This window comes from Rhincodon typus, chromosome 9 (genome assembly GCF_021869965.1).
Source record: "Rhincodon typus isolate 14 chromosome 9, sRhiTyp1.1, whole genome shotgun sequence".
NCBI classification, from domain to species: domain Eukaryota; kingdom Metazoa; phylum Chordata; class Chondrichthyes; order Orectolobiformes; family Rhincodontidae; genus Rhincodon; species Rhincodon typus.
Window position 1 is genome coordinate 4,380,177 of NC_063340.1, and position 24,793 is coordinate 4,404,969.

General features: G+C 40.5%; 1 protein-coding gene across 1 annotated transcript in view; it reads left to right on the forward strand.

Moving 5' to 3' along the window:
* The window catches only part of pcsk2 (proprotein convertase subtilisin/kexin type 2), an 84,176-nt gene that overhangs the window by 47,379 nt on the left and 12,004 nt on the right, over positions 1-24,793 (forward strand). Inside the window, exons 6-8 of the mRNA XM_020516710.2 lie at positions 2,923-2,999; positions 7,361-7,449; positions 10,561-10,736. Of these exons, the coding sequence (XP_020372299.1) occupies positions 2,923-2,999; positions 7,361-7,449; positions 10,561-10,736 (342 nt within the window). The remainder of the gene's footprint in view (positions 1-2,922; positions 3,000-7,360; positions 7,450-10,560; positions 10,737-24,793) is intronic.

The window sequence follows — 24,793 nt, forward strand, 5'->3', positions numbered from 1 at the left end:
AGAAAGTATTTTCACTCCTGTTGACACACATTCCATTTGGACAAATCCATTTGTAAGTTTTGTATTTGGTGTGACCTGACATAGTCATGTGACTTCTGGTATGTGAACTTTGCAGTTTAGAAGGAAAAGCTATTAAACACCTCTATGTGAAGTATGGTGCCAGAAGTGTCCAACTGAAGTTATGTAGATTTCCAAGGTGGCAAGAGAGCCAGCAATGGTAATAAACAGCAAGGAAGAATTAGAGCAGCAGTCTTGCAATGTTAAACAACTGGATCAGTCAAACTGACTGTGAATTTTCTAGTTCAGTGGAAATGATACTGAACAATGATTCACAACACACAATATGATGATTCCAGTCCCAAAGGCAAAATTATGAAATAGCTACAGAGTTAATAAAAAAAAAACAACCTGAACAATTGGAGTAGCAATTGTGTTAAGAGAGCTGGAGTAAGTGAGCTACAAGTTGTAATGTACCCCTTAACTCAGTGAGGATCAAGAAAGCCAAACTGGGGAAATTCTAAGGACATTGAAATTACACTTTGAAGCTTGTATTAATGTTCCATTCCAATGGTTCCAATTGGATTCCAATTCCATTCCAATAATGTTCCAATGGTATACATTCCATCTCAGAACTTAAGGGGAGAGGACGAAAATTGTTCAATATGTGATGGAACTGAGACATCTAGCTGATGAGTTTGGATGTCTCATTAGTAATAGGATGCTTGAGGCATTAGAGATTCTGCGAGACAGCACGTCTGCTGAGAGAGGGGAATCTTACTCTCAAGAAAACTATCGACATACAGCTCTGGTGTTGGAGCTTTCAGCTGGGGAGCACTAATAGAAATATGGCTGTGGGTTCACATAATGCTGAGAAACAAACCAGTCCTAACAAAAACAACATAGGCGGTGAAAAAAAATGCTGAAGGGCAAACAAAACGATCTAATGCAAAGTACAGGATCTAAATATTGTAAAAGATACCACACAAAAGAAACAAAAAGATGTCCAGTGTAGGGGAAACATTATACTAACTGCAAGAACCTAGATCATGTTACACACAAGCTTATAGCTGGAAAGAAGCAATGTTATTGGATGAAGATGGTTGCTGGAGATACGACCATTCTGATGAATCACTCTACATCATACAACAGGTTGGTATCATAAGGTTAGAAGTGCTCAGAATAGTTTCTGCCCATTAAAATTTTGACTGCAGGAGAGTATCAAGTGAAGGTTAAAAGTCAAGTAGATACTGGGAGCTTTATGCAACATGATGAGCTACACAGACCTGTGCAATGTGACTCAACATGCTGACCTGATTGGACCCAATCGAAACCCTGAAATGTAAAGTTGAGGTGAAGCAATGGAATGATACTCATCCCAAGAATGAACTGCCAGAGAAGGTGGTAGATGTGGTACAGTTACAACATTTAAAAGACGTTTGGATAGGAACATGAAAAGTAAAAGTTTAGAGGAATATGGGCCAAACGCTGATAAGAGGGATTAGCCTAGATTTGAAAGCTTGGTCAGAATGGATGAGTTAGACCGAAGGATCTGTTTCCATGCTGGATGACTCTATAAATGCAGCTGAATGACTCTGTAAGTGCAGTAGGGAATGTTGATCTACAGTTTCAAGTAGCAGATAGTAAGCAGAATCCACTCATCTCAGCTGCAACTGGTTTAAAACTGGGACAGGATCTTTTCACTGTCGGTAGGTGACCTATGTATGTGAATTCAGGTATTTTCAGTTACAAGTTTTTCCAGCTCAGCTTCAGGTTCTTCCAGTGAGCTGTGTCTAGCAACCACTCTAGATTCTGATTATGGTCTTCAAATCCTTAATGGGATCCTTTGGATCTATGCACACTCTCAGCTTTCCAAATTTTCTTCACTGTTACTAGGCTCCTAATCCAATCTGCAGGAATTGCCTCTTCCTTAAGGACCCCTTCTCTTCCAGCTCCTCTGTCTTGTCTTTCAGACTGAGGGCAGTGGTAAACCTCTTCAGTGGGTGCTTATGTAGGTCCCACACTATCATCCATTTCCAGATGATATTCTCCAGGCGAAGACATCCAAGCCATGCAAAGATATATTTGTAATCTTTCAGCAGTCTTTGATTTAAAATAACACATCTTGTCAAATTTCAATAAGTCCGTAGGAATTTGGGTTCTGATCCAACCACTTCATGCCCCGTAAGAGCTCTGCAAGTTTCGATAAAATCGCCTCTCATTCTTCAAAACCCTAAAGAATACATACCCAGTTTCCTCAATCTCTCACCATTCGACAATCCTTCCATCCCAGGGATTAATATGATTTACAATCATATTACATGTGTGAAACCATGTGACATTCGACGTGTGAGACAAAACCTGTGTTAAAATTAGATGCAGAATTTCTGGATTTTCACTATTTCATTTCCAAATGAAAGAACCTTACATAAAGAAAAGCTCGAAGCCACATGACATCGGGTTATAGTCTAACAGGTTATTTGAAATCAGAAGCTTTTGGAGCGCTGCTCCTTCATCAGGCTCAATGTTCTGAAAGCTTGTGATTTCAAATAAACCTGTTGGACTATAACCTGGTGTCATGTGACTTCTGACCTTGTCCACCCCAGTCCAACACCGGCACCTCCACGTTAAAGAAAACCTCCTTACTCAGTTTAAAATGGTCATAATTATTAGATCTAAGTCCAATAAGCAAGACATGCTGATGAAGCTTCGCTTCTTTCATTCATCAGGACAAATTCAAGAATGGCTAATTGCAAACAATCACAATTTATTGGTTGCTAACTAAGCAGTACCCTTTTTTGCTGCAGTACGAACTGCTGTGTCTTTACCAGTTCTGTGTCTCTAAATGACTGTGTTTTCATATTTCATCATAACAAGAATTCATTACATTTTAAACTTCAGTTTGATGTACCTATCTCTTTACAGAATGCAGAAGCCAGCTATGATTTCAGCAGCAATGACCCATATCCGTATCCCCGCTACACAGGTGATTGGTTTAACAGGTAATATAGACACAATGTGGTCATTCTCTGGTGCTGTACAGGAAGCTCTGGGCTCTCATAATGCTGGAATGCATACAATCTTGCTGAATTATGAATGTGCCAAGCAATCAAGACCACTCAGTGACAGCAGAGAGCAGTCAGTGTCTGGTCACATTAGGTATTGATTTTTGTATTCAATCCAAATCATTTTAAGGCACTTTGTGCTCCATCCTTTGTCCACAGTGAAATATATCTTTATTTAGGAGTTGAAAGCCAAAATGCTCTTGGTTTTATGAGGATTCTCGTTAATACATTTATATTGGAAATGTCTCTGTGATTATTTGGTCTATCGTACTGTATTTGAGTTAAAGATTCTGACAAATTGGCCAGGTTTAATTATGACTAGTTTTGTGTTTAATGCCTAAGCTTGTAATTTTTGCTAAATGGTCTTCTGTTTATTTCTGCCGAACTCCAAAAATAAAGAGGAAGAGCTGAGTAGATGGAAAATAGAGTTAGTTCAGAAAAAGATATATCCTATCAGATAATCCGGGCTGACTGGACTGAAATGAAAGTTATTGTGTTGAAAAGATTAGATGTCTTTGGACAAAGATGTCTACAGAAAAAAGTGCAGTATCATATTGATTGCAACCGCTGCCCTTGAATATATTTCACATGAAAACATAAGTGATTCTTAAAAACTTGAGGACAAGGTGGTGTAGTCGTAATCTAGGTGCATAGGTTAATGCTTTAGGGATATAGGCTCCAACTCCACTGTAGTTGGTGGGGAAACTCTATTCAATTAATATTGAATATTAGCTTTGTTAGTGAATAATCTTTCATCAATTATTGTTAAAAATCTATCTGGTTCACTCTGACCTATATGTGATTCCAGACCCACAGCAATGTGGTTGACCCTTAACTGGCCTCTGAAATGGTCTAGAGAGCCACCTAGTTTGGAAATAATGAAGGATGGGCAACAAATGCTGACCTTGCCAGCAATTCGTAAATCCTGTGAAAAAATACCTTTTTAAAACTCTATTAGAAAACTCTGACAGAATTGAATAAACGTGAAGAATGCTGGAGAAACTGTGGAGAGATAGAAACAGAGTTAATATTTTGAGTCCGATATGGATATTCTTCAGGCGTTTTCAAGAAGAGTCCCTGGACTTGAAAAGTTAACTCTTTTTCTCTCTCTATGGATCCTGCCAGTGTGCTGAGTTTCTATAATACACTCTCCCTTTGTTTCAGATTTCCACCGCCCAGGGGTATTTTGCTTTTAATCATAATAGAACTGCATAGTTGCCTGTATGAGAGGTGGGAAGTAATGTCCAAAAAAAAGTAAAAATTACGTGTTAAATAATAAACAGCATTTTCATTTAATATTAGAATTTATAAAAGGAGTGATGACAGTGTATGGTAATGTGATTACATTAGTACATGGTAATGGTGATAGTGATCCAGAGGCCCAGGTTAATTTTCTGGGGACTAGGATTCAAATTCCACCATAACAGCTGGGAATTTAGTGAATAAATCTGGAACTGAAACTTAGTCTCAACAATAGTGACCATGGCAACTACCTGATATCTTCTAATCAACCTGCTCAAAGATGTATTTACACACTTCTGGAGTAGTTAAGACTTGAACCAAGGCCTGCATGGAGTTCCAGATGTAGGATGTGGAGCTAAGTTCCACTGTCACTGTGCCACAAGGGCTATTATGTCACACTTGGTGCTCAAGCTCAGCAAGGTAGAGGTCAGTACGCCAGAAAACGCAACAGGTTTAGTGACAATAAACATAGGAACAGGAGTAGGCCATTCAGCCCCTTGAGTCTGTTCTGCCATTCAATGAGATCATGATTGATATGTAGCCTAACTCCACATACCTGCCTTTGACCCATATCCCTTAATAGCTTTGTTAACGAAAATTTATCTATCTCTCATTTAAATTGATCAACTGATCCAGCATCACAGCCATTTGTGAAAGACAGTTCCAAACTTCTACCACTCTTTGTGTGTAGAAGTGTCACTAATCTTAGACCTGAGCGAACAGGGAGCCGCAAGTTTGGAGGGAGTGAGGCGAGCAGAGATTGAGTTGATGTAATCCTGCGAATTCTCAAGAAACTTTTTCTTGCTCACTGTGGGACATGGGTGTCGCTGTCTGGGCCTGCATTTATTACCTGTCCCTACTTGCCCTTGAGAAGGTGGTGGTGAGCTGCCTTCTCGAACTGCTGCATTCCATGTACTGTAGGTAGAACCACAATGCCTTTTGGGAGGGAATTCCAGGATTTTGACCCAGTAACACTGACCTGCCACCTGCCTTTGCATAATTATATGCTTTTTCTTTTAGTTTGATACTATCTTTAACATTTATAGTTCACCATGGATGAGGGACCTGTCCCTTGGACTTTTCCTTATTCTTTCTTTCTTATTCTTTGCAATTATGTCTCTTTTATTTATTCTTAAATGTCCCCTTAATATATCTGCCATTGCGATTCTAGACCTATCCTTTAGTCTAACCTGCCAATTCACTTGACCCAGTCCTGCTCTCATGTCCTCATGACTGGACTTATTTAAGTTGTTAAAAAAACTGTTTCAAACCTACTCTGTCCCTGGAGCTGAATTTAAATTTCAGTCATGTTATTGTCGCTACTTTCTAGGAACACTTTCACTATGAGATCAATAATTAATTCTGTCTTGTTTCTCGATACCAGGTCTAGTATAATCTGCTCTCTGGTTGGCTACAAAGCTATTCTAGTAAATTATCCTGAAAACATTCTATACACTGGTCATCGAGGCTTACTTTGCCCAGCTAACGTCTCTGGTCTACGTGTAGATTAAAATCTTCTATGATTAATGCCATGCATTTCTGATGAGCTCCCATTATTTTTCCCTCTATGTTCCACTTTGCAATATGGTTTCTCATAGGGGATCTGTGCTGTACACCCGTGAGTGACTTTGTGTCTTTATCATTTCTCATCTCTACCCAGAATATTTCCAATATTAATAACTTACGTCATCCTCTCCATCCACCATACATGAACAGAGTCATCCCTCCACATTTTCCTAGCTGCCTGACCTTCCCAAATATCCAATCCCCTTCAATATTCAAGTATCAATCTATGTCAACCTGCAATTATGTCTCTAATGGCTACCATTATTTACAAACCAGTGGCACATTCTTGTAACTATATTAACAAATCTGTAGACAATTATCATAAAATTGTATGATATAGGAGCAGAAGTAGGCATTTAGCTCATCAAGTCTGCTCTGCCATTCAATGAGCCCATGGCTGATCTAGTAATCCTCAACTCCACTTTCCTGCCTTTTCCCCAAAACCCTTATTCCCTTCCTGATGAAAAATCTGTTTATCTTAATGACCTAGCCTCGACAGCCCTCTGTGGTAAAGAATTCCAAAGATTCTCCACCCTCTGAGAAAAGAAATTCCTCTTCATTTCTGGTCAGTATTTATTATCCCCTCATTCTGTGATGATGCCCCCTTGTCCTCTCCCACAAGGGGAAACCATCTTTCCACATCTACCCTGTCAAGACCTTTAAGAATCTTTTATGTTTCAATAAGACTGCCTCTCATTCTTCTAAATTCTGAATAAAGGTCCAATCTACTCACTTCTCCACATAAGACAGTCCCTCCATGCCCAGGATTGGTCTCGTGAACTTTCTCTGGACTGCCTCCAATGTCAGTGTATTTTTCCTTTATTAGGGGCACAAAAATGTTCACAGTATTACAGCTGAAGTCTGACTGGTTTATTGCATAGTTTTAGCAAAACCTCCTTTCCATTGCCATTGAAATAAAGGCCAACATTCTATTTCCCTTCCTTATTACCTTATTAAATTTGGATGCCAGCCTTTTGTCATTCATTGATGAGGACCCCAAAATCCCTCTGCACTGTTGCTTTCTGCAGTCTTTCTCTATTTAAACAACTGGCAGCTCTTCTGTTTTCTCTGCCACAGTGCATTAAGTCACACTTCAGAAACCTGAATTCTAATCAGCAGATGTGGAATTGAACAGTCGTGAAATAAACCTGGAATCAGAAGTTAGTGTCACTAATGACGAGCATAAATTTGGTAGATTGTCAGAAAAATGCGTCTGATTTGTTAATGTTACTCAAGGGAGGAAATCAGCCAACCTTACCTGGCCTGGCCTACATGTGACTGCAGACCCACAGTTGACTCTGAAGTGGCCTAACACGCCACTCAGGTGCCATAAGGCACCTCGCTACCTTTGCAAGGGTAATTGGAGATGGACAATAAATGCTGGCCTTTACCAGCAATGTCTACATGCCCTGAATCATGAGCAAGACAAAAACAGTAATTGGCGTGCGATTTGTTTTGTCATTGAATAACTGCGGAATCCTTTTTTGCAGCCACGGGACAAGGTGCGCTGGTGAAGTATCTTCTGCTGCCAATAACAATATATGTGGTGTGGGAGTGGCTTACTCATCACGGGTGGCAGGTATGGTATATGTGTCAAGCTATGTTAATGAAGAGAAATAGGAATAAAATGAGCGAGAGGCAGAAATCCCCATTAAATTTTACAAATGCAAAGCAAAATTAAGTAACGGAGAGAAAAAAAATACTTTTTGGGAGGAAAAGGTAATACAGTAATTTTTTGTGTGAATTCCTTAGGATGTTTTTCTAAACTGAAAGTGCCAAAGGAAAGCAGCTTGTTTTCCATTGTCATTGTGTTCTGGGGAAGGGTGACCGGACCTGAAACATTAACTCTGTTTTTTCCTTCACAGATGCTGCCAGACCTGCTGAGCTTTTCCAGCAACTTTGTTTTTGTTCTATAGTCATTGAATTTGATTTTCCAATCCCTGTCTTTATTTGAACATATTTGCCTGTGGTATTTTGGCTCATTGAACTAAAACTCAAATGAATATTCAATAATAATCTGCAAACATTATTGCTGAAAGGGTAGGGGTAGGTTAATGTAGTTGGCAAGATGGCTAAAGGATGGTACAGAATGATGTTAACAGCGTGGCTTCAATCCCCATACTGACAGTGGTTTTTCATACTTGCTAGTGTCCTTGCCTTTCCCCATGTAGAGCGGTGCCTTTCAGGTACTCCCTCTGACAATGAAAAACGCACATATCATTCTTGGACAGAGGCTAATTACCTTCCCAGTGATAAAAGATCTGGCATGCCATATGATATGTGCCATCTACAAGACACACTGCAGCAACTCATCAAGGCTCCTTTGACAGTAGCCTATGAACCTTCGATCTCCGCCACCTCAAAAGGCAAGAGCAGTAGATGTATGGGAACATCACCATCTGTAAGCTCCCCTCCAACCCATACATCATCCTAGCCCAGAAATATATCATTGGAAATACACTGTAAATTCTGATACTCCCTCTCTAACAGCACCGTGAGTCGACAAGTACCTACAACACAGGAACTGTAGTGATTCAAGAAAGTATCACCACCTTTTTGAAGGCAATTTAAGATGAGTAATAAATGCAGGACTTGCTGTGATATCCCATGAATAATAAATGTTTTAAGAAGTCAATCAGAAGAACTGAATACAGGGGTTGTTTGGCCAATAATGCCCACCTGATATTTTGGTTCAAAGCCCAGTCTACCCTCCCCTCCCTCTCCAACACTGACTCACGTAACTACAAATTGCAACTTTCGTCCCAACTCTCTGGCCACAACAATTTTTAAGAGTGAGGTAGTCTTGTGACATTGATACATAAATCCTACTTCAGAATGATTATGAGTGAGACATGTCGAGAGACAGGTTTGAGGCAACCTGTGTCACTGGGAGTTGGGAGATTCAATTGGATCTCAATAATGTGCATCAAAGCAAAATAATACTGAAATAAGTGAACTCACAATAAAACAACTCCCACACTGGTTCTAGAAAGCAGATGCAGTAGCAAATAATGGAATACTCACTCCTTCAGTTATGCAATAGACCACCACAAGTCTGTGTCCTATTTCGAAACTTACAAATGATTGCGCATTTCTCAGTTTAAACTGGACACTATATAAAAATATAAAACATTGGAGTGCAAGGTGGCCATTCAGCCCCTCAAGTTTGCTTCAGAATATAATGAAATCATGGTTGATTTCTTACCTCAGTTTCACTTCTGTGCCCTGTCCCCATATTCCTTGATTCTCTTCTGTGTCTAAAAACCCACCAACCTCAGCCTTCAATCTACTCAATGACTGGGCATCCACCGTTTTCTGAGATGGAGAATTCCAAAGATTCACAACCCTGTGAGTGAAGACATTTCTCCTCAGTTTAATCTGAAATGATTATCTCCTGGACCAGAGATAATGGGGAAGCAGTTTCTCAGCATCAACCCGATCAAAATCATGGGGAATTCTATATATCCCAGTGAGATTAACTTGTTAATCTTAGAAACTCCAAAGAGTATAGTCCCATTCTGTTCAATCGCTCCTTGTATGTCAGCTTTCTCACTCCAGGAATCAATCAGTGGGCTTTTGTTATACCAATTCCAAGGCAAGATGATCCTTCTTGAAGAGTGGACTACCTCTTCCACAGTATTCCAAGTGTAGACTTACTTGTGCTTGTATTGAGGTCAGCCAACTGGTCCTCATAGAATATGAGACCCCTGATTGGGGCTGTTATGCAGGTCCGAGCAGGGAGCCCAGGCTGACATTAAGCGGTGAATGTCAGGGACATTGAGCCCTGAAATTCTGACTCAGTGAGAGGCAGTGCTATTGTCAGTGCATTTGTAAATAAAAGGTGATTGCTGATGGGGATGCCAGCCTCTGAAGAGTTATTTCATTTCCAAAGTCCTATATAATGACACCAAGAATTCTTTAATCTTACGTTCTTAAGCTCCACTTGCCATACAACTTTTGCCTTTTCAGTTCTGGCAGTAACTGCATATCGTGTTCCTCTGATTTGTTAATCAGGACACACCAATCCCTTTGAACACCAAATGCCTCTGTACAATCCATTATCATAATTTGATATTTTTCGAATAATGTTTCCAAAAAGACTGCTTTCGCTGACGCCCAGGTATATGGTCAGTAGCAGTGAAATGTCTCAAATAAATTGAAATAAAGAATGATAAAGACCCCAGAAACGCCAAAAAAAATTAATGAAAAAGCAACATCAGTTTAGAGATAAAAGATAAAGTCGCTGAAGTCTTTCCAGACTATAGGGCTGCTGTCTTATCAGAGAGAGAGAGACAACTGGAAGTGGTTTAAGCTGAGGGTTGCCATGCCTCAAGCAAAGGGGAGAGGTTGAGAAGGAGAGTCCTTTATGGTAACCTCAGCTGGTGCAGGAATTGAACCCATGTTGTTGGCATCACAAGCCAACCATCCAAGCTAACTGATGCAACCATTAAATAAGGTAGATTTTGTTAATATTTTTTTAAAAATCAGTATTATATTTATATACATAATTATGCAGTCTGACAAGATCAGAGGTGAGCATGTGCAGTCATCCGTTAACATTGGATCATTAGCATCAGCATTCCATTGGGGAATAGGAAGTCCACACACAATCATTGCTTCACTTCCAATGAATGAATGAACCATATCAATATTTTCAGAAACATTCACATGACCTCTCAACATTCTACAGGCATTCGTATGCTGGACCAGCCATTCATGACTGACATCATTGAAGCCTCTTCCATCAGTCACATGCCTCAGATTATAGATATCTACAGCGCCAGCTGGGGGCCAACCGATGATGGTAAAACTGTGGATGGACCTCGTGAGTTGACTTTACAGGCTATGGCAGATGGTGTTAATAAGGTAAGGGCAGTGTACGGGTCGGGGGGTGTATGGCTGTTGGAGGAATTACAGATACTTAGTGGGGCAATGTGTTTAAACCAGCACCAAAATGATGAATGCAATAATTAGCTCAGATGAGATGGGTTGAAGCAGGAAGCAGGAGTCAGTCTGACATCCACAACTGTTATTCACCCTTCACAGTTCAATAGAAACTCCAGCCTGCTCTCTCCTTTGCTAATCAATACCCTCTGGTGAGCGAAACCAGCCCGTGATATTTTCCTAATCAAACCGTTCAGAGATGTTAATACACACCTCTGGATGAGGTGGGACATGAACCCAGACCTCCTGGTCCAGAGGTAGGGACACTACTGCTGTGGTACTGAAACCACTGCATCAATGAATGATCCAATCAGTAACAGAAGTATTTTCTAATCTCTTGAGAATGTTCTGCTTTATTCTTTACAGCATGCATGTTTTTTTTTCCGAGATTGAAATGTTTCAGTTCTGAGATTCTGTAAGTTAACAGGCATGTTGTTGGAATATCTACATCAAATGGATTGCAGCAGTTCAGGAAGACATGCACCTTCTCAAGGGACAACTAAGAGTGGGTAATAAATGCTGGCCCAGCCAGCAACACCCACATCCCGTGAATGAAAAAGAAATTTTAACCAGAATAAGTGACATTGTGGATCAATTAGCTGCAAAGGGATGAAATATAAGGAAAATTGCATTCTGACAGAGTTCATGTGGTATAAAGGATTATTGTACATATGACTATAAGGAGACAGTTCACTCTAGCAGCCTTATGGCAGTGGGGAAGCCTTGACCCATCTGTAGTATATTAATATGTATAGTTGTTTATTATGCTTAAATAAAGAAAGTAATGTTTGACCTTACATCAAAAGACTGCTGCAACATTTGCTAACATCTGTCCCAAATTTAACCACAGTCTCATTCAAAACCCACTGAACCTTATGTCAGACACAGAAACAAATGATATTTACTTTCCAAAATCTGTGGAACTGAAACATGTATCACATAAGTTGTTGATCTCAGCAATGTTTTGGTGCATGTTAAATTGTGTAAAAACAGAAATTATTCTATAGGAAGTGATCCTAAGTAGGGAATTTTTCTATGTCCTTTCCAAACGGACTTGAAATCTGTCAGATTTTCTTTCAACTACTCTAAAACTCCTTAAATTTTATATACTGAAATTCCAATCTTGGAAATGCCAAGAACTTTTGACTGTGACAGAACAGTAATTATTCTGTCTACCGTCAGTCAACCACCGATCTCAGCAACAGATGTAATAGTCTTTCAGTTATTGAGACTGCACCAACAACTAGCTAATGCGATTTGTCTCCCTTTTAGATTTGGCAGTATTCCGAGTGATCACTAAAGTCTGAAATTATTGTCAAGAGGAAAACAGATACCTCAGTGCCCAAAAAGCAACTGCAGGTCTGATTTACTGACTTCTAACTATTAGAATTATCCACATTTCCAGTTGTTCACTGCTGTAGCCAATGCAGCACAAATAGGACCTTGAACACCCCCACCCTGCCACCCTCTCAATCTTTGTAACCTCCTCTAATCTTGGAGATGTTTGAGATGTGCCAATTCTGATCTTTTGAATAGCCCAATTTTGTTTACTCCACCATTGGTAGCCATGCTTCCAGTCACTGTGATCCTAAATTCTCTTAACACCAAACAAACTCTCTAAACTCTCTGCTCTATTAATATAATTTAAGTCTACCTCTTTGACCAAACTTTCAATTACCTGCCATGTTGTCTCTTCCTGTGATTGTGTCAAATTGTAGTTGTTAATTCTCCTATATAAGATCTTATAGGTTAAAGATGCTTTGTAAAAGCAAAACCCTTACATCATTGTTTATATTACTATTGGATCTGTCAGATTGCAGGCCGAAATCTGGCTTGATGGATCATTTATTTTTCTTTTTATTTGGTTTTAGTGACATGGTCTTTAGAGAGATGGTCTTGCAATGGTGCAGATGTGCGTTTAACAATAAATTAGAAGTTTATGACACAAAAGAAATTAAGAAAACCATACAATAAACCAAACTACTTTGTATATAACACAAGATTAAAGATTTTGAAACAGATGGTAAAATGCAATCTCAAAAATTCCAACAGCACTCCTTTACAGTACTCACACCAGAGAGAATTCCCTTCCTATCTTGCCGATGGAATTTCATTTAACTGTGGCTTAACTTCCGGTCTTTAGAATCTGATTGACTCTTACTGGATCCTTTATACGATTGAAGTTAGATATTCTCAATTTCCAATAATCGATCCAAGGTTTAACCAACCCTTTCTGGTCTGGAACTTTCACTTACAGTGAGGTAACCTGTTTCTCAAAAGTTCTGAACTGTCTCCCTCTCCATCAGTAACTGCCTTACATACCCAGCTTCAGCCAAAACTTGTGAAAACTGGAACTAAAAAAAAAATTTCTTCAAGCAACGAATGCCAAAAACAATTCCATTCCAGAACCTTCTAACTGAGGGCTAATGCAGAGATGTCTACTCCGTTCATTTGTAAAACTCACCCAATAAGAACAAAATTCCATTACTACTCTCCAGAAAGTCTCTGTCCTCTGCTATGTTTTAAAAGTAGTCACCATGGCTACAGAAATAGTTGCAAGTTAAACATTAAACTCCTTCATAAACAATGACCAAACCCATATGCCACAAGCACAAAATGGAATCTCTACATTAAGTTATATCTACACTAAGTTACAAATCACACCCCTTATGTCACAACACCTACATTTTTACAACAGCAGATACCTTTAAGTGCTTTACAGCCAATGATAAGATTTTGAACTTTATTTAGTTTTGTGATTTAGGAAATGCAACAGCCAATTTTTGCACAGTAAATTCCCATTAAGACCAGGTAATTTGTTCTTTACTGATGTTGATTTAAGAGTAAGTATTGGACATGAAGATCTCCCCTGCCCTTCTCCAAGATAGTGTCATAGGTGATCCTCCATGTGCCACTTGAAAGAGCAGGCAGTGCCTCAGTAACATTTCCCCTGAAATGGGGTTAAGAAATAACTCCAAACAAATCCCACATGGTGGAGGCTGGAAGAACACAGCAAGCCAGGCAGCATCTGGAGGAAAGGAGAAGTCAACGTTTCGAATATTAACGTTCTTCAGGTCCTGAAAGGCAATACCTGAAACATTGACTGCTCCTTTCCTCCAGATGCTGCCTGGCTTGCAGTGTTCTTCCAGCCTCCTGTTTGTCTACTTAGGTTTCCAGCATCTGCAGTTTTTATTTGTCTCAAATCCCACATGCTATCAGTTCTACAATCATTATCACTTCTCAGCTGAATTAAATTAGAATTTTTACATTTTCCCAGGATTTGAAAATCAATTGATGCTGTTTTCATCATGTGACCTCAAAATCCATGGGCCAAATTTTAATTTAAATTTGCTCTTTTTTGTTATTTCTATTCGTTCATGGGATGAGGACATCACTGGCTCTTGTTTAATTTGTACTGAAAATCAAGAATTATCTCCAGTTTAGTTGGAAAGCGAACATTTCTGTTTGATCTTGTGTTTTAATCTGTTACTTTATTAAATATTATTGCTGGAGTGTGGTGAAAATGCACTAACAGAGTGTCAGAGTGAATCTTAATTCAGAACAGCTGAGGAGGAGGATTTGCATTGTGCAGAAGGAGTATCTCACGTGCCAAACATATACTTAGCGATGAAATGTAAGATGCAAATGATACATTGGGCTGGTGTAACATGACCTGTGTCTTGAGTAGCATAAGGTTGGTTGCAGGTACCTGTGACCACAGACAGATATTCTAGATAAAGCTCGTGAAAGGAACATCTTTTCATAGTATAAGCTTTAAGATCCTGAAGGGTCTTGACCAGGTAGAAGTGGAAAGGATGTTTCCTCTTGTGGGAGAATCTAGAACTAGGGAACACTGTTAAAAATCAGCATATGCCCATTTGAAACAGAGAGGAAGATAATCTTTATTTCTCACTGAGGGTTGTGAATCTTTGGTACTCAGTCCCTCAAAAAGCAATGGAAGCCTTAAATTTTTAAGGCTGAGTTAGATAGATTCTTGATAAGCAAGGGGGAAGGCAGGAATGCAGAGTAATCAGAGCAGCCAGGATCTTATTGAATGGGGGAGTAGGCTTGTGGAGTTGACTGGCCTACTCCTGTTTCTAATTTATATGTTCATATGTAAAGCAGTGAAAAGCCATTTCCAGAGGTAACAAGGTGTAGAGCTGGATGAACACAGCAGGCCGAGCAGCATCATAGGAGCAGGAAGGCTGACATTTCGGGCCTAGACCCTTCATCAGAAACTTCATCTAGAACTAGGGAACGCTGTTTAAAAATCAGCAAATGCCCATTTGAAACAGAGAGGAAGATAATCTTTATTTCTCACTCAGGGTTGTGATGACATTTCTGATGAAGGGTCTAAGTCCGAAACGTCAGCCTTCCTGCTCCTATGATGCTGCTCGGCCTGCTGTGTTCATCCAGCTCTACACCTTGTTATCTCAGATTCTCCAGTATCTGCAGTTCCTACTATCTCTCTCCAAAAGCCATTTCCATCTTTCCACCAACCTGGCTTTCAGCACTGTTTGCTTATTCTCCAAAATGAACTTATGCTGTAGTTACTCCAGTGATTGGCTTATGCACCAGCTTCTCGGAGTGGATTTTGAAAATGACCCTCCCACCTAAAACCAACGGGAGCTGAAAATCTGAGCGAAAAGTCCTGCGATAGTTCAGGAATGTAAACTTCAAAGTGTTGGATTAGGCCAATCAGTCCTTTGAAGCTGTACTTCCACTCACTAAGATCCTGTTTGAAGCTCACACTCAGCTGTATCCTCCCAGACACCAGAGGGAGATGGAGGAGAGGAGAGATGGAGGAAAGGGAGTTGGAGGAGAGGGAGAGGTGGAGGAAAGGGAAGATGGAAGAGAGGGAGATAGAGGAGTGGGGATGGAGGAGAGGGAGAGGTGGAAGAGAGGGACAGATGGAGGAGAGGGAAGATGGAGGAGAGGAAGATGAAGGAGAGGGGAGATGGAGAAGAGGAGGATGAGGAAGAAGGAAATGAGAGGTGAATAACTGACAGAACATGGGAGAAGAAGGAGGAGAGCATTGTGCTACTAAATCTGAGTGGAGGTGGTCCTGGAGAAATTGGGGTCATGTGATGCCTGAATGTCTGAGGCCCAATCCTGTGACACAGTTGCACTTTTATTAAGTTTGGGTTCCCTATCGTTGAGTAACTCTGACTGTGGTTTTGGGGAAATGATGGTGTAGTTTGTGGTCATGTCAATGGGTTAGTAATCCAGAGGCCCAGGGTAATGCTGTGTGAATTCAAATCCACAGCGGCAGTTTGTGGAATTTCAGAAGCCAGCCTGAGTAATGGTGACCGTGAACCTATCGTACAATTGCCACAAAAGGTCCTACCGTCTCGCTAATGTTCCATTAAAGAAGGAAAACTTACCTGGTGCAACTAACATGTGACTCCAGACTCACATCAATGTAGTTGATTCCTAACGGCCCTCTGGAATAGCCGAGCAAGGTGCCCAGTTTGAGGGCAATTAGGGATGGGCAACAAATGCTGGTCTTGCCAGTGAAACCCACATCCCATGGAAGAATAAAGCAGAAGACCACCCCAGCAACAGGTGAACAACAAAAAGCAATGGTGGGAGAGAGGCTGGGAATGGAATGTGGGTTAAGGAGATCCAGGGAACATAGTGGAGTTGGGAAGGACTTTGATTCCACTGAGAACAGGTTGGAACACTGCTAACACTCAGATTCACCTTTATCACCAAGACGGTATATCTTTGATTGGGTTAATGAATTATAGAATCTCACAGTACAGTTGAAGACCCTTCAACACATCAAGACTATACTGGCTCTTTGAGAGCTCTACCCAATTTAATCCCAGATCCCAGCTATTTTCCTACAATATGTCAAATTAGTTCTTCTTAAATACACGTCCAGTAATCAAAGACCATTCCCACCCTGGTTACACTCTCTTCCACCCTCTTCTGTCAGGCAGAAGATGTAAAAGTTTGTGTACATGCACAAACAGATTCAAGAACAACTTCTTCCCCACAGTTATCAGACTTTTAAATGGACCGCTGGAATATTAATGTTGATCTCTCTCTGCACCTTCTCAGCAGCTGTAACACTGTATCCTGTATTCTCAGGAAGGCAAATGCAATGTTGGCATTTGTTTTGAGGGGACTTGAATATAAAAGCAGGGATGTACTACTGAGGCTTTATAAGGCCCTGGACAGGCCAGATTTGGAGTATTGGGTGCAGTTTTGGGCCCCATATCCCAGGAAGGATATACTGGCCCTGGAGCGGGTTCAGAGAAGGTTCACGAAAATGGTCCCAGGAATGGAAAGCTTAACATTTGAGGAACGTTTGAGGACTCTGGGTCTATATCCGATGGAGTTTAGAAGGATGAGGGGGGATCTGGTTGAAACTTACAGAATACTGAATGGCCTGGACAGAGTGGATGTTGGAAAGATGCTTCCATTGGTAAGAGAGACTAGGACCTGAGGGCACAGCCTTAGAGTAAAGGGAAGACCTTTTAGAACGGAGATAAGGAGAAACTTCTTCAGCCAGAAAGTGGTGAATCTATGGAATTCACTGCCACAGAAGGCTGTGGAGGCCGGGTCATTGAGTACATTTAAGACTGAGATGGATAGGTTCTTGATTGTCAAGGAGATCAAAGGTTACAGGGAGAAAGTGGGAGAATGGGGCTGAGGAACTTATCAGCCATGATTGAATGGCGGAGCAGACTCGGCGGGCCAAATAGCCTAATTTCTGCTCCTATGTCGTATGGTCTTATTCTGTTCTGTTACCCTGATGCACTTGTATAATCTGATCTGCCTGTAAAGCACTTAAGACAACACTTTTCACTGCACCTTGATAAATGTGACAGTAATAAATCAAATAAATTAAAATCAATATTTTTACATCCCAACTTGGCTGGTAATGTATACCTTGGGTGTTCCTGTCCTTTAATGACTACAATTTGCAAAGATTTGTAGATTTAGCCAGAGAGGTGAAACCAAGTCATAATAATAGAATAGTGACTACACAAATGGAGACCTTCAGCCCAATGAGCCCATATTGGCTTTCTGCAAGCGCATCTCTATTTGTCCAACACCCCCACCTACAGGTTAACAAATCCTTAGAATTAGAATAAGATTTTATTGTCACATGTACTCAAGGACAGAAATACAGGGGTACAGTGAAAAGTGTACAAAGTCACCATTCTCTGTGCCATTTAGGTACAAGGTAGAAAAATAAAGAAATAAAGTTAAACATTACAGTCCACTTCAAAAGGCAAGATTGACTCTGTTTCTATCACATACTCAGGAAGTGCATTCCAGATTCTAAACCAATCATTAAGTGGAAAGGTTATTTCTCCTGTGGCCATTGGGTTTCTTTTGCCATTTATCATATTGATAGCATCCTTTGGTTCTTGACATTTCTCAATGTTTACAAAAGGAGGTTATTCAGCCCCTCGAGCCTGCCCTGTAATTCACTAAAATCATGGCTGATCTAATTATGGCCTCAACTCCACATTCTCACTGAACCCAATAACCTGCAACCTCCTCAATAGCCAAGAATCCACGTTGTTCCACCTTAAAAATATTCAATGACCCCACCTCCACTGCTTTCTGGTGAGCAGAGTTCCATAGGACCTTCCAAATAAGGCCCCCTGAAAGAAAATATTTCTGCCTCATCCCCGTCTTAAATGGAAGATCCATTCATTTTTGTGAGTGTGCCCTAGTTGTGGAATTTCTCACAAGAAGAAACGCTCTTTCAGATTCTATCCTGTCAAGTCCCTTTAAGGGATTCAGGTCACAACCCACATTGTCCAGACCCTTCATAATTTTGAATGGCGCCGTCAAATCTCCTCTCAACCTTCTTTTCTCCGAGGAGAAGACCCTACCTCTTTTTAAACATTTGGTCAAGGGATGTGGTTGGCATTTATTGCCCAGAGGACAGATAGGAGTCAACCACATTGCTGCAGGTCTGGAGTCACATGCCAGATTTCCTTCCCTAAAGGACCTTAGCAAACCAAATGGGTTTTACAACTATTGATGGTGGTCTTGGTCATCATTGGGATAGCCTTTTAAAAACAAAAACATTGAATTTGCATTTTGCCTTCTGCCCTGATGGGTATCTGATCCCATAACTGCAGAACATAACTCTGGAGAAGCTTGGGATCGCTAGTCTGGTGATATCACCACTAACCTACCAGCTCCAGTCTATACACATAACTGAAAGCACTACTTTAGAATTTTTAAAAATTGCAAATGCAAATTTTGATTTACTTTTCAGCAAAGCATCAAGTCTCGTTAAAGTCGGTTTGTGTAATGCAGGTATGAAGTATCTTTCTGTTTATTTCCAAGCTCTGGTTTAGCACCTCCGGCAAATGAATGGAAACCACTGAGCAGTGAAAACAGTGTTTGCCTACAAGCCACTGCAATGTGCAAGAACAGGTGTTCACTTATACAGCTCAGGTTACAGTGTTGACAACAATCAGGGATTTGTAGATTCACTGCTGAATAAAAACACTGGCCTTTCACCTGTGTAATTGGAGTAAAATCTACACAAGAATTAATGGCATCAAGGTTTTCCGCACTTTGCTAATGATGATGGTGTCAGGTCAGAGTTATCAGGGTGAGTTTGTAAGGGTTTTAAGTGCATGTCACAAATCTGCACTGATCAGAGATCTCATTCAGATGTGGTGAAAGATTTGTAAGATATAAGCTGGATTAGGTCAGTTTTGCCAGTTTTAGGCTCAGAAACTCATTTAGAAATGTTGTGAGGTTGGGTAAAGTACTTGACGCTTTCAAAATGATAGGGGGGAAGAGCGTGGTCCCTTTTAAAGATGATGTGTGTTTTTTTCTAGATTAAAAAAAACGTGTAGATGCACATGGAGCACCTGAAATTGAAACCTTGTATGAAAAGGCTGTGTGACTAGCAATCCAGGCAGTAGTTTGTTTTGTTATTAAAGCAATCAGTTTGAAAATCAGCCAATTAAACCAGGCACCTACAGACTAAAAAAAGCAATTAAATTTCAATCTAATGGTTTTGACAACCATTTAACTTCAAATGACAGAAGTAAAAGTACAAGATAGAAGTGATGATGAGCAAACTCATCATAGCCAACAGCCTGGTAGGAATATATACAAATATGCCCAAACGTTACCGACATTCAATGAAAAAGATGTTGAAGCCTTCTTATTTTCTGTTGAGAAATTGGCTAAACAGATGAACTGGCCAGAGACTGTGTGGGTAATACTAATTCAGACTAAGTTGTTAGGAAGGGCTAGTAAGGGGTTTGCAGCGCTGTCAGAGGACGTGTCAATGGGGTATGAAAAAGTAAAACAGGCTATTTTGACTGCCTACAAATTGGTACCAGAAGCATGTAGACAATGGCTCAGAAATATAAGAAAGGAACCAGGTCAGACTTATATCGAGTTTGAAAGAACTAAACAGAGCAACTTCAATAGACGGGTGAGAGCATTAAAGACAGAAAAGACATATGAGACTCTAAGAGAGATTATTCTGCTGGAAGAGTTTAAAAACTCACTTTGAGAAACGATAAGGACTCATGTTGAGGAACAGAAAGTTAAAACAACGAGAAGAGCTGCAGAGTACATAAATCAAAATCTAGCTCCCAACAGTAATTCCATTACGTGAGGGTTAGAAATTGGGAAAAAGGGAGATCCTTCAATGAAAAACAAAAAGTAGACCACATCAGGAACAGTTTACCACAGGTGAAAAAAGAAACCCAAGAGGGTGGAAAAGAGGTGAAAGGCCTCAGGTGCTTCCACTGTAATAGAGGGGGACACACAAAGTCAGAGTGCTGGTGGATTAAGAGAGGCACTGGGGAAAAAGGATGTGGTAAAAGAGGTTCAACTAGTGGGATTAGTTGAGGTAGTGAAGGAAATCCCAAGAGAAGTTGAGGAGCTGCAGGAGAGTGCATAGCCTAGTCACAGGCTGGATAGTAAGTTAGCGCCTGATCTCTTCAAAGACTTCACCTGTATGGGTCAGGTTTACTCAGGTAGAACAGGGGGAGTAGGTAAAGAAGCTAAAATATCGAGAGATACGGGAACTAGCCAGTGTCTAATAGTAAGAGTTGAAAGTATTTGCACTCCTCTGAAATGTTACCCGAGAGGGTGATAATCTGCGGAATAAATGGAGAGGGATTTAGCATTTCCCTGTATAAGGTCAAGCTGGAAAGTCCAGTCAAGACTGGGGAAGTGACAGTGGGAGTGATTGAAAGAGTTAGAATAGAATGAGTAGAATGAAAGAATAGAATGGGGAGGACTAATACTATAGTATATGAGGTGGACATAAGAATGCTGTCCCAATAAAACAACACCCCTACAGGCTTAATCCTCTCAAAGCAGCACAGATATAGAAGGAAGTGGAAGCGATGGTTCAAGAAGACATCATCAAGCCAAGTCAAAGAGAGCGGAGATCGCCAATCGTAATGGTTCCCAAACCTAAGAGTACTCAATGATTCTACGTGATTATTGGAAAGTCAATCCCATAATTAGTGGCGTAATGGATAATGCATCTGACTTCAGATCAGATGATTGTAGGTTCGAGTCCTACCTGGCTTGAGCGCAAATAACAGCATTCTGGGGCGGCACAGTGACTCAGTGGTTAGCACTGCTACCTCACAGTACCAGGGACCTGGGTTCAATTCAACCCTCAGGCGACTGTCTGTGTGGAGTTTGCACATTCTCCCTGTGTCTGCGTGGGTTTCCTCCAGGTGCCCAGTTTCCTCCCACAGTCCAAAGATGTACATGCTAGGTGGATTGGCCATGCTAAATTGTCCATAGTGTTTAGGGACGTGTAGATTAGGTGGGTTATAGGGGGATAGGTCTGGGTGGGACACTCTGAGGGTCGCTGTGGACTTGTTGGACCGAAGGGCCTGTTTCCACACTGTAGGGATTCTATGATAATCTAAATGAGACCCATACCCGATTCCAAGGCAGGAGGACAATGTGGAAAAAGTTGGACAAGCCACTTAAATCATAAAGTTGGACTTACTTCGTGATTACTGGCAAGTACCTTCGTCAGAGAGAGCAAAAGAGGTTTCTGCGTCTGTAGCCCCAAATGGGCTGTATCAATTTAAAAGAATACCCTTTGGAATAAAGAATGCACCAGCCACATTTCAAAGACTTATGAACAGAATTGTACCAGGATTGACTAATTGTGCCGTCTATATAGATGACTTAGTGATCTTTAGCCATTCGTGGAAATGTCACATGTGCATTTGGCTGAGCTTTTTGAGAAACTATGGAAGGCAAGGTTGGTCATAAATTTCGTAAAAACAGAACTCGCGAAGGCAGAAGTGACGTTCTTAGGACACAACATCGGACACGGACAGATGATACTGAGGAAAGTAGAGGAAAGCCATCGAGGAATTTCCAAGACCATCCTCAAAGAAGGTGGTGTTATGATTTTTGGGACTGAGCAGATTCTACCGGATGTTTGTACCAAGCATTAATAGCATGGTGGCACCGCTGATGGATTTGTTAAAAAAGAACATGAAGTTTCAGTGGATAGAACAATGCCAGGAGGCATTTGAGAATTTAAGAGTAGTGTTAACCACTGCACCAGTTTTAGCTGCGCCAAATTTCTTGAAACCCCTGAAAGTCGCCATCGACACAAATAATGTAGGGGTTGGAGCTGTGTTGTTATAGGAGGATAGTTGTGGCATTGAAAGGCCAATTGGTTATTTTTCAGAGAAACTCAGTATCCACCAGAAAAAAATTCAACTTTTGGAAAAGAGTTATTCAGTTTGGCACTAGCCTTACAACATTTTAATGTTTATGTTGCAAACAATGTGACAGTTGTGTATAATGATCACAACCCATTGACAGTTTTGGAACGATTTAAAGACAAGAACACCAGACTATTCCATTGGAGTCTTATGTTACAAGCATTTATTTTACAAATTGAACCTGTTGCGGGTCATGAAAATGTTATTGCGGTTTCATTATCGCAGGTTTAAAAGGAAAATGTGTATATAAGATAGAAACAGCAGTGTTCAATGCTTTATACACAAATATAGAATTAGTTTGAAATTACCAATGAATCTAGTAATAATGGTGTTAATATTTAGAGGAAAAAATGAAGGTTCATCATGAAGGTTCACATTTTCTTAAGGGGAAAGCTGTTGCAAAATTGGGTAGAATATTTGATGTTTGTAAAATGATAGGGGGAAAGAGTATATGGTCCCTTTAAGAATGATATGTTTTTTTCTAGGCTTGGAGATTTTTAAAAAGTGCAAGTTCACAGAGAACTCCTGAAATTGAAACATTGCATCAAAAGGTTGCATAGTTAACAAACCAGGCAGTAGTTTGTTTCGTTATTAAAGTCGCCAGTCTGAAAATCAGCCAATTAATTTAAACCAGGCACTTAGAAATTAAAAACCAATTAAATTTATATCTGATGGTTTTGACAACCTAGGACCAAACCTATTAAAAGAAATTAATAGGTTATCAAAGGTATAAAAGGAGAGGGCATTTGAAAATCGGTGCGAAAGCAACTGCCATCTAATAGAGTTAACAACCCATCAGCTCTAAAGAGAAAATCACTAGCTCTCACAGAATTCTCTAAGCACTCCGCATAACCATCATCTAACTAAAGATATAGCAGCACTCTTAGCTAATATTCCTGATACAAGAATTCGATGGAGAGAGGCATTCCTGACGGAGGATCAGCAGAGAGGGTGCAGAGCATTCCAGAAGATTTATCCTGGCCATAATTTCAAGAGATTAAGTTTTAATCTATTTTACTATTATTTTAGATGTCATAAGTGGGACTTGTATTTATTGGAACAGCATACTATTAGAACTTTGTTTGATTCGGGATTAGTTAGTAGTTAAGGGGGAATTGTTTGGTTTGTTAGTAGTTTTGTTAATTTGGTCACTGTTAGATTTAGATAAATAACAGTATCTGCACTTCTTGCTACCTCCTAAATTGTTACTTGTTGATTATAGAGTGAGTGAAAGGATTTCATTTTATTTACCCACTTCTTTATAACAGATTGGGAGGTGAGAGCCAGTCTATAGCACTTTCCACATTTCTTTTTACAGATTATGAGGGGAGGTGAGCCTCTCTGGGTGTTTCGGTTTTAGTGATCAGAGGAGTGTCAACCTCCACTTCACAATAAAACAGTGACATTCTTATTCACAGTGGACATTGCTGACTGCAGCAGCATTTATTGTCTGTCCCTTGTTGCCCCTTGAGAAGGTGGGGGTGAGCTACCTTCCTAAACTGCTGCAGTCCAGGTGCTGTGGGTAGACTTTCAATGCTCTTATGGAGGAAATTCCAGGATTTTGACCCAGCAACAGTAAAGGAACAGTGATATATTTCCAAGTCAGGATGGTGAGTGGCTTGGAGGGGAGCTTGCAGGCCATGGTGTTCCCTTGTATCTGCTGCTCTTGTCCTTGGAAGCAGTCATGGGTTTGGAAGGTGGTGTCTAAGGGGCTTGGGGAATTTCTGCAGTGCATCTCATAAATAGTACACACTGCTGCTACTGAGCACCAGTAGGTGGGAGTGGATGTTTGTAGATGTTGTGCTAATCAAGTGGGCTGCTTTGTCCTGGATGGTGTAAAGCCTTTTGCATGTTGTTGGAGCTACTTCCATCCAGGCAAGTAGGGAATATTCCATCACACTCCTGACTTGTGCCTTGTAGATGAAGGACGGGCTTTTGGGAGACAGGAAATGAGTTACTCGCCACAGTATTCCTAGCCTCCTGTAGTCACTGTGCTTATGTGGTGAGTATAGTTGAGTTCCTGTTCAATGGTATCCCCTAACATGTTGTTAGTGGGGATTGAATTATGGTAACACCGTTGAATGTCAATGGGGCAATGGTTAGATTGTCTCTTATTGGAGATGGCATTGCCTGGCATTTGTGTGGCATAAATGTTACTTGCCACTTGTCAGCCCAAGCCTGGATATCGTCCAGGTCTTGTTGCATTTGAGCATTGTCAAGTGCCTGGTTGGAACTCCTGAGTGTTAATGAATAAAATGTTCA